This window comes from Fukomys damarensis, unplaced genomic scaffold (genome assembly GCF_012274545.1).
Source record: "Fukomys damarensis isolate Sample0158 unplaced genomic scaffold, DMR_v1.0_HiC HiC_scaffold_19, whole genome shotgun sequence".
Classification (NCBI taxonomy): domain Eukaryota; kingdom Metazoa; phylum Chordata; class Mammalia; order Rodentia; family Bathyergidae; genus Fukomys; species Fukomys damarensis.
In genome coordinates, this window is record NW_022900931.1 from 25,819,496 (window position 1) to 25,829,661 (window position 10,166).

A 10,166-nucleotide genomic window follows, 5' to 3' on the forward strand; every position below is an offset into this window, starting at 1 on the left:
CCACCAGAGGAGCTGGCCTGGCCTGGCCTGGCCCCTGCCTGGGGGGGCGGCACTGACAAGCAAGGGTAGGGCTGGGGACATCGACGTCAGGCAAATTAAATCGCGTGCACGCGCACAGGGTGTGTGTGTGTGTGTGTGACTATGGTCCTAGAAACTCGCCTCTGGCAGGAGGAGGGGCAGGGCAGGAGAGTGGGCCAGAGACGGCCAGGCAGGGTGGGTGCAGGGTCCCTGTCAGCTCAGTCTGCTGGCAGAGATAAGAGCATCAGGCCCCGCATCAGAGCAAAGCTGTGAGGATTAGGGACTAGGGCTCAGGAGGGAGCAGAGGAACAGCCCCCTGTGAGGGCCCCAGACCTGGCCTGCACCTGTGGGCAGGATCGTGGCAGTCAGGGTCTACTCAGTGGCCAGGCCAGGAGGCAGAACATGACGACAGCAGATGCTGCTGACCCCTGAACTGTGTGCCCCCAAGGAGGGTGGTGGGGAAGAGGGCTGCAGCTGGAGGGTGCAGCAGGAGCTGAGCTTAGGGAACTGAGCTGGATAATCCTCCTCGACAAAGCCAACCAGCTGCCCCTGGGCCTGATCTGGTGGCAGATCAGGGACTGGGGTCTGGCCTGCTCCTTGCCCCGGTGACTCATGGAGCCCCATGGGCTGGGAAGCAGGGGGCAGAGGGCAGGATGCCCCTGTTCAGCCTCACACAGGAGGGAAGACAGGCTTAGATTGGAGGCTGAGGAGCAGCTGGCAGGGAACTGGTTCATTTGCATACGGGAGCAGGTGGCAGAGATTTCCCTGACAAATTGCAGGCTCCTGCGCCCTGCCTCTGGGAGGCCCAAAGACACCTGTCTCCTCCTGGGCCAGTCCAGTCCCTGCCCTCCAGCCCCAGATGTGGTGACACCTCAGACAGGGCTCTTGGAGGGGCACAGCCAGGGATCGGTGCTTCAGTCCTTTATTGCATAGCGAAAAGGGAGAACACAGCACCCGGGCCCTCATGGTGGGCACTCAACCTTGGCCCTGGCCTTTGCTTCAGGGAGGCAGTGTCCCCCATCTGTCTCAGAGCTGCAGGTCCATCAGTGGGGGGCCAAGCCCGCTCTAGGTGTGGTGACCATGCTGAGTCCAGGCTGGGGCCCCAGGGCTCTGAATGGTTGATGTAGGACGGTGAGCTCACTGGGCGGCTCCTGACGTCAGAGGGGCCTTCTCGAGGTCCTTTCCTGGCCAGCTGGCCACAGCCAAGGTCCGGCTCAGCTTCTCACAGCTCCTCCCGGACCCGGGGCACCTTCCCAGCTCCGTCATGAACCCACTGGGGCTGGCGGCTGGGGGGCTCCGGGCCAGGCTCTCTGCTGGGTGCTTCCTCCTCCTCCGCCTGCTCCTGCTCAGGCTCCTGTAGCAGCTGTTTGGCCTCTGCCCACTCCTGGGGAGCAGGGAGGAGGAGTGGAGCCCAGTCCTGGGGCCTCTCAATCCCTGGAGAACCACATCCCTTCGGCCCCTACCTCCTCACCTGCTCCTGGTGCTCTGGGGCCCATGTGTGCCATAGTGCCAGGGCACAGCGCCGCCCCCGTGTCACGGCCCATACCCCGTGAGGGTTCTCCACGCCAGAGCTGAAGGCCACGAGGCGTCCACATCGGGGACGGACTTGGGCCTGGGGGCACGGGTGGGCTCAGCTCTGGGGAACCAGCCTCACCCTCCCAGGTGGCTCTCTCCTTCACACCCTAAGCCTAATTCAGGGACACCCTCTACTTGGGCCCATGGGAAAGCAGCCTCCACTTGGGGAGCAGAAAGGGCTCCCCAAGGAGCTGGAGTCCAAGCTGGGAGCTGGGAGCAGTCGGGGGCCTGAGGGTCACAAGTTCAAGGCCAGCCTGGGCTATATAGTGAGATCCTGTCTCAAATGGAAAAAGAAAAAAAAAACCCAAACCCAAACAGAACCTTTAAAATAGTTACTGTAGGCCTGGCGCACAGCTCTGGAGGAACGCTTGCGGAGCATGCACAAGGCTTTGGATTCAGTCCTCCATTAAAATAAACACATAAACAGGTATGGTTATCACCCCCGTTTAGGAAACCAAACCTTGCGGGGATAAAAGGCAAAACCGGGCTCCATGCCCAGGAAGGACTGGTTTTTAATTTCCTCAAACCCTTAAAACAGGAAATGGGATTGCAGTGGGATCCAGACTAAGCTTCTTTCGCCTTCCATGTGTGTTTTTCTGCTTTTGAGACAGGTCTTGCTATGGTGCCCAGGCTGGCCTCCAACTCCCGGCTAAAGAGGTCCTCCTGCCTCGTCCTCCCAAGCCACTGGGAAGGCAGGCATGTGCCACTGCACTTGGCTACACACACTCTCCCTTAGGAGGCAAGGCAAAGTGTCTAGGGACCACTGAGAGCCCTACTGGGGGGACTACAGCCAAGATTCCTGACCCCAGTGAGGTGGCTGGGACCTGGAGAGGCAGGTGACCCAGCCATTTTCCTGTATTTGCCTCTGGGAGCCTTCTGCTTTGAATCCTGACCCCACAGCTGGGCCCTGTGTCATCCCAGCCCCTTCGTCACCCACCGTGACAGTAAGGGCGTTTGGCTGTGTGAAGAACAGGTCCCCACCCTGGAAGTCATCGTTGAGGTAGAGGACTCCGCTGAGGAGGAAGAGGACAGCAGAGTGGGGCCCCACCCAGGCCGGGCAGCGAGGGAGGCCTTTGTGGGCCCACTAGCCTCACCTACCTGTAGTCTCGGTAGGTGTAGGCAGGGGGCTCCCGCCAGCACTCTCCTGAGTCGGGGTCCAGGATGCAGTTGTCTGCGTGCACGGGGTGGCTCAGGTCCATGCGCTGGCCCTGCTCCCCTGGGCATATGCCACGGGCCAGTGAGCCCCTGCAGCCCTGCCCACCTCCCAGCCGACTCGAACAGCCCCCGAGCATCCTGCAACTCTTGGGGCCACAGAAGTCAGGCCCCCCTGGGCAGCTGGTCAGGGTCTTCCCAGAGAGAATGACTGGGCTGTGAGGCAGTGCAGTTGGCGGGTAGGGGCGGCCCGGTGGCTACCTTCTATAGCGCTGCGGCACACCAGGTGGGTGAAAGACAGGTAGAGAGGCCGCTCCGGGGAGAAGTAGGCCTGGGTCAGGGTCCGCACCCGCTCGCTGGCTTCCAGGAACAGCTTTGCACCCTTACTGCCCACGGTGCCAGCTTGGGCCAGCTGTGGGAGAGTAGGCCGGGCAGGGAAGAAGGGAGGCAATGGTGAGGGCCTGACCTCCCCCTGGCCTATCTCCTCTGCTCTCCACCCAGGCCTCGGGGCTCAGCAGCCAGCTCTGCCCATCTTCACTGTGATGACAGCACCCTGGATCCCCGAACACCCCCTTTCTCAACCCTGGCCTAGTCTTGGTCGCAGAAGAGCTCCCCCTCAGAAGCACAGGCCCTTGAGCCAGCCCAGGCAGGATGCCCCCTCTCACCTGTGCAGCCTTGAGCACGGTGAGCCCCTCAAAGCGCTCATGGGGGGTGTGAGGGGAGCGGCGACCTCGATAGCCAGACCTGGCTCCGGCCCCAGCGGCATCCTGGATAGGAAGGGAATTCACATGGGGTCTCCTCTCTCAAGCCTCTCGGAGCGTGACAGTGCTGAAGCTGTTTCCTGGGAAAGGCCTACGGCTCGGCTCAGGAATGGGAGCTCCAGCCACCTCCGGGGAGCTGTAAGGTGGGAGGAGGCCCCACAGGCCTGTGGCACCTGTGCAAAAATGCTTTTTCCACAGCGGGGTCTCCCACTATTGGGGTGTCTGCAACTGGGGCCCTTCCCTTTTCTGACATCCATTTTTCTATTTTGAAATCTCTTGTTTAAATACCACTGCCTCATGCCCCTCACACAGACTTCATCTCCGAGAGACCCCCTCTGCCTCACCCAAGCCATCTCACTTTAATTATGCTGAAGATGAAGCCAGGACCCTGTGCACGCCCAGCAGAGCTCTCCCACTGGGCCACACCCCCTGCCAAAACCTTCTACTCTTACTTCTGTTCATCCTGCGTGAAGGGAAGGTCCCTGCTCTTGTTGGATTTTTATTTGTTTATTTATTTAGTGCCCCCCTTTTGCCACAGGGTTTTGCTAAGTTGCCCCCTATGGCCTGGAACTTCCGATCCTCCTGTCTCAGCTTCCCAAGTAGCTGAGTTTATAGGCATATGCCGCAGCACCTACCTGGGATTTCTATTTTGAGGTAATAAAAATAAACAAAGAAACAAATCAGACCAATTCCTATGGCGAGAGTGAGGCGAAGATAATTAAAACACCCTGAGAGTGACCGGGCAGCGGCCAAGGATAGCTAACTGCAGAGGAGACACCTAAACCACAATCACAGCGGTGCTCCATCAGGGAAAAACAGCCATGGACAACGGTGTGGAGGCTGGAAAGCGTTCAGGATGTCAACAAGCTGAAAGAAGTCTGACCTTTGGGAGTTAGCTGTGCCTGTCCCATCGTCTTCCACCTCAGCTTCTCCATCTTTTCTTCCTCCTCCAGACACTGTCTCACTAGCAGTCTGGGCTAGCCTAACACCCACTATGTTGCCCAGGTTGGCCTGAAACTCTTCATCCTCCTGCTTCAGACTCCCAAGTGGTGGATTACAAGCTTGTGCCACCACACCCAGCTGATCTTTGGTTTTCTGTGTCTTTCTCATCTATTTCCTCTTCCTCCGGGGAGATAAGAACCTCTCTGAAGGGCTGGGGACTTAGCTCAGTGGTTCTGGTGCCTGCCTCGCAAGCGCAAGGACCCGAATTCAATCCCCAGCACACCGCCCCCACAAAGAACTTCCCTGAAGCAGCCGGCAGGAATCATGCCTGGGCTTCCCACCTCCTCTCCCACTGCATTCTGCACGCCGCCACTAGAGGGAGAGCCAGCTCCTACACAATGCTGACTCCCAACCCGCACTCAGAGGCGCTACAGAAACGGAAGTCGCCTCCTAAATCCTGCCCGCCCGGCCACCAACATATCCCACATGCCTTGGCAGGGGGCAGAGGGGCTCTCCAGCACCCGCCTGGGCTTTCTCCATCTTCCCCTTTACGGCTTTTGATAATGCACAGCCCGATGGCAACAATGACAGCTCTCCCATCTTGTGAGTGCTGCCCCATGCTCATTCCCAGAATCCTCACAGAATCTTCATGAACCATCTTACAGATGGGAAACTGGTCTCAGAGAGGCTTGAATAAGTTTCCCTGGATGAGCCAGGCATAGTGGTGCACGCCTGCACTGGGGAGGCTGAGCCAGGAGGATTGCCCGTGAGTTCGAGGCCAGCCTGAATTGCATAGAGACCCAGTCTCAAAGCACAACATGACACAACAACAAACTTCTTTGGTGCTCTACTGCAGTTCCCAGAATGCACCTGCTTCCTTCTTGCTCTTTTTTCTTTCTACTACTGGCAATCAAATCAGGGCCTTGCACGTAACAGGCATACACTGTACAATGGAGGCTCACCCTGGCTCATCCCTCAACACTGTCTTGAAATGGGGTCTCACCACATTGCCCAGGCTCTCCCGAGCTCCTGGTCTCCAGTGATCCTCCTTCCTCAGCCTCCTGGGTAGTAGGACTACAGGTACATGCCCCTGTGCCCGTCTGCCAGGTTAAGACTGGCTTAGGCTTAAGCTAAGCCCCAAGGAGGCTGCATTTCAGTGCGGCCGGGATGAATACACGCTCCTTTATCCAATGAGCCACATGCTGCTTCAGCCTTCTCTGTGCACAACCTGTCTGCACACAAGCTCGCAGGGACTCTGCAAGCGCTGCTGAATGAGCAGGAGCCTAGAATAGGACCAAAGCTTCAGGAGCCGGGAGGGGACGCAGGGAGAGGAAAGAAGCCTGCAGGTCGCCATGCCCACGACTCCACTTCTTGACTCTGTAACCCAGGGCCTGCACACTCGGCTGTTTCTATGCCTCTGCAGCTTTCTTCTCTTTTTCCTACCAACTCCTAGCAAACTTTCTCCTTAGAGAACATGCACCCTGAGCCAGCTAAGCTAAGCAGTGGCGCTAGACAATGGAGGATCCCCAGCTGGGGCTTGGTTCCCATGGCCGTCAGGATTAGAACCTGGAGCCAATAGGTTTAACAGGTCCGCCGGAAGGCCACGCCCACGGAGCAGGCTACTCCCACGGGGCAGTTTAGGCACCCCCCCTCGGCGGCGAGCGCACCTGTGCTAGCTCCAGCAGAGTCCCACACTCAGCCGGCGTCAGCAGCCCGTCCAGCACCGCTCGCTCTGACCCGTTCAGCTGCCTGGCATCCTGGGTCAGGGTCACCCCCTCCAGGGGGAGGACATCTACAGGTGAGATGACAGGACAGTCCCAGGACCCTCAGAGCGCAGGCTCAGTGGGGCAGATGGCCCAGACCTTGGGCTCACCCCAGAAGCTCACCCTTCCAGTGGGTCCAGGGCTGTGGCTCTGCAGGTTCATGATCCCAAGGCTTCTTCTCCTGATCCTCTCTTGGGTGCAGACGCGCTCAGTGGGTGCACAGGCTAGCCCAGACCCTGCCCTTTCCTCCCACCCGAGGGCGCCCCCTACCTGAGCTTTGCCCTGAGTGCCTCCGGGATGAGATATTCTGGGGTCCAGGGATCCTGTGACCACCAAGAAAAGTCCATCACCCACAAGTCCAGCCCAGGACCCCAACATTAGTCTCTCACACCATTCTGAGGTCCTCCTGCTTCTGGTGGGGAAGGCAGAGAGGGGGAAAGCCCAGGGCCCAACATTAGGGCGGCTGAACAAATTTACTTAGCACTTACTACCTGTCAGGCACTAGTCTAAGAGATTTGCACAAGGAAGGGGAATTTCCCATTTTGAGGCCACAAGGGTATTAGGGAACAGTGTTAACAGCTAGTCTGTAGTTGACAGGCCTGAGACAGGGCAAGTAACCAGCTCAAGATCACACAGCTAGTGAGAGACAGAGCAAGGTATACTGTAGCTCACTGCCCTCAGTTCTGTCCACGGCTCTCAGCCTAGGGCCATCAGGTGATGTCTAGAAACACTGCTCACTCACCACTCTGGGCTCTCCATGTGCTGCTGACATCTGCTGAGTGGAGGCCACAGATGTTGCTGAACATTCAACAACCAACCCCTTCCCTGCCCCAGCAAAGAATCACTGGGTCCAAAATATCTGTCATGGCCCTGCACATGCCGGGCAAGGGCCCCGCACAGCCATATCCCAGCCCTCAAAATACCAGTAGAGAATCGCTGCTGCATGCTAGCGCACCAGCTCAGGGAGCTCTGCCCTTCCTGGCCACAGGGAGGGTGATGACAGCGGCAGAACAGCACTCTCTACTCTGTACCAGGTGACACAGCTTCAGCCAGGTGCAGTGGTACAGGCCTGCAACCCCAGCACTCTGAGAGGATGAAGCAGGAGGATCTCAAGTCCAGTGTCTCAAAATACAAAATGAAAAGGGGGTGAGGAGCACAGCTCAGTTTAAAGGCCTTGGGGTGAATCCCCAGTACCCCTCCAAAAAATATACATAAATGTTCTTCAGCAGCCCTGTGGAACAGAGGTCATCACTGGGATGAACAAGTAAGGAAACTGAGGTGGGAGAGCTAAGGTCTGGGCCATTTGTACCAGAGGACTAACTGACTCAGCTTGAGTGGCCCCAGAGCCACGTGAACTGCAGGACCATGCCTCTGAGCCTGGGCTGGGGAAGGGGCGCACAGGGCGCTGCTGCCCTGACCCCACTCACAGGGTCCTGGAAGCGGGCACCCAGGTGTTCCACGGCGTAGTACAGCTGCCTCTTCTCCCCCAGGGACCGAAGCACGAAGCTCTGAATGTCCTGAGGGGCAGGTGGGAGCAGAAGGAGGCAAGGAGGGGGAAGCCTGGAGGAGGGCAGGGCACCCCGGTTCTCAGCCTTCCCTGCACTCCTGGGCTCTGGGCTCAAACTGGGGAGAAGTAGGAGACTGTGTGTGCATGTTTGTACACGTGCATACATGTGCGTGGGTGTGCATGTGTGTGTGCACATAAGTACAGGTGGGGGCAGGCAAGAGGAGGCAAAGGGAAGAGTGGGGCTGGGGGCTGGACTCCGTGGGGAGCAGGGAATGAAAGGAAGTCAGAGGTCGGACTTGGGATCCCCAGGCTGGCTGGAGTACTAGGTGAGAAGCCAGAACACTTCCCTAGGGTCAGCACTACCTCTCTGGGTTTGAGGCGCAGCCCCTGCTCCCCCAGCTGGGCCTGGCACTGCGTCAGCGCCTGCTGGGCAGCTTCGTCCTCCGGGTAGAAGAGCAGGACACCCAGGGCATTTTCCACGGCTTGAGACAGATTCCCCACTGGAGACGGAGGATGGGGCGGGGACAGAGGCGGACGCTAGGCAAAAGCAGAGCTGGCGAACGCGTCACCTGGCCCCAGCTGGCCTGGTACACGAGCCCACCCCTTGCTCCTTTGCAGAGCTTACTTGACATACCTTTGCCAGCAGAGGCCAGAGCAGAGGAAGAGAGGAGGAAGGAAAGGAAGGTGACAGGCAACGAGGGCAGAAGGAGCCCCAAGACAGACCCATCTCCTGAGAGCTTTGCACAAGGGCTCCAGGGAAGGGAAGCGAACTGAGCATCCTCCTGAAGTGATGGTCCCCAGGGGCCCTGCCAGTGAATTACAGATCCAGAGATAGGGCTTGGAAGACCCCCACAGGTGGACCCAGTGTCCCTGCCCATGCCCACCCTGTCCCAACTGACCCTGAGCATGGGCCTGGTACAGACACCTCAGCTGGCTGGGGAAGAAGTCGGGGACAGGGAGGCTGCGGCCAGGACGCGTGGCAATGTCAGCCACACAGCGCTGCCGGCACTGCAGGACCCGAATCCAGCATCCTGCCAAAGACACAGGGCAGCTGTGGGACTGTGCACTCTGCGCTGGGCCCCTCGCCCCGCCTGGGCTCCCCCTCACCTGCGATGGCCTCATAGAGGCCACCCTGGACACCAGCCCCATCCTCCTCTTCCTCCTCCTCCTCTGTTTCCTGTTCCTCGGGCCCCTCACAGGAGGCCCGGCAGCTCTCCACCTGGGCCAGGCTCCCCTGCAGGGCCTCCTCCAGCCTGGGCAGTGCCAGTCCCCACTCCTGGCGAGCCAGGAGCTCCAGGCCAGCATCGTGGTCAGCCTGCGGGGAGGGGAGCACTCAGTCAGCTGACAGATGGGGGACAAGCCTGGGTAGAGGGCAGCACAGAGGGGAGTGGTCCCCATCTGGGACTTGGGCCCCTGGCTCTGAGGAGCCTTGGGAAGAGTACTCAAGGCCTGAGAATCAGAGCGTGAGCGTACCAGACTTGTGATCCCAAAGGACCTGCTATCCAGGGCCACGAGGACCAGGGCCCAGCTCTCCCACTGCCCAAACCACACAGTCCTCAGCCCAGAGCGTCCAGCTGTCTCCAGAGTGGGGCCAGGTGGGGGTGGGGGATGTCACTGAGGCCTCACCCAGTATGGTGGCGTCTCCAGGTCCCGGAAGCTCTGGGGCCGGACCCCCGACATTCGTCTGTACTTGGCTATGTCTTCCCGCATCTGCAGATGCATAGGGTTCATCACGAAGAAGGTGTGTGCTGCAGTGGCTGCCTGCTCCCGCTTCTTCAACTGAGGGGCGGAGGACGGGCATCAGGGCGGGCTGGTGCGCAGACTTCTGCCCTGGCCCCAGCTCCCTCGGCAGAGCTTCCTAGAACCCAGGTTGTGAGCCTATCAGGAGCCTGGCGCCTAAGCACAAGGCTTCTCTAACCTGGAGGGGGGAGTGGTTGGAGGGGTACTGGCGACAGCGTGGAATAGATGACGAAGGGGGGACCTCCGGGGACAGCCAAAGCAGCGGTCTCTAGGACCCTGCGCTGAGGTGTTGTACCCAGCGGCCAGCTCCCAGGCCACGTAGGCATCCGACACCAGCCGCGGTCGGAGGCCTCGGCGCTCCCGCCAGCTTCGGGCCTCGCCTCGTGGGCTGCTCCGACCTTCCCGAAGCCCTGTGCAACACGCACAAACGCCCATTCTGTCCTGCGCGGGCGTAGCCCACCGCCCTCGCCTTCCCCTGCGAGAAGGGCAGCGCTCACGCCGCCCAGCCGCCCTGAGGCAGGCGGCGCAGGGCTGTAATCCCAGGGCTTGGGAGGCTGACGCAGGAGGGTCGCCGCGAGTTAGAGGCCACCCTGGGCTACATAATGAATGCAAAGCCAGCCTGAATTACAGAGCGAGTCCTTGTCAAAACCAGCAAAACAAAACCACTAAACCAAAGCCCTCCATCTTCGCTCCGGCCCCACCCCGCCC

General features: G+C 59.6%; 1 protein-coding gene across 2 annotated transcripts; it reads right to left on the reverse strand.

Moving 5' to 3' along the window:
* Nucleotides 1–1,222: 1,222 nt before the first annotated feature.
* P3h3 (prolyl 3-hydroxylase 3) lies at nt 1,223–9,998 on the reverse strand. Of its 2 annotated transcripts, XM_010611671.2 has the most exons (15): nt 9,637–9,998; nt 9,345–9,497; nt 8,826–9,033; nt 8,618–8,749; nt 8,082–8,218; nt 7,639–7,728; nt 6,482–6,534; nt 6,335–6,402; nt 6,116–6,240; nt 3,411–3,512; nt 3,007–3,157; nt 2,692–2,809; nt 2,531–2,606; nt 1,490–1,630; nt 1,223–1,402 (listed from the first exon to the last, which is right to left on the reverse strand). In XM_010611671.2, the coding sequence occupies exons 2-15, from the start codon at nt 9,447–9,449 to the stop codon at nt 1,241–1,243; spliced, it is 1,668 nt and encodes a 555-aa protein (XP_010609973.1). In that variant the 5' UTR covers nt 9,450–9,497; nt 9,637–9,998; the 3' UTR covers nt 1,223–1,240. The 2 variants fall into 2 exon arrangements, 1 of the variants encoding a protein (XP_010609973.1); XR_777836.3 differs by lacking the exons at nt 2,531–2,606; nt 9,637–9,998 and having other exon boundaries at nt 1,313–1,402; nt 9,345–9,614.
* Nucleotides 9,999–10,166: the final 168 nt, after the last annotated feature.

Bases quoted from the DNA above. Each gene is read 5' to 3' on its own strand.
- P3h3 (XM_010611671.2), bottom strand. From the start codon at position 9,449: ATGAACCCTATGCATCTGCAGATGCGGGAAGACATAGCCAAGTACAGA. The intron at 7,729-8,081 runs GTAGTGCTGACC...CCTGCCCCTCAG, and splicing joins TGCGCCTCAAACCCAGAGAG to GACATTCAGAGCTTCGTGCT. The intron at 3,158-3,410 runs GTGAGAGGGGGC...ACTCTCCCACAG, and splicing joins CCGTGCTCAAGGCTGCACAG to CTGGCCCAAGCTGGCACCGT.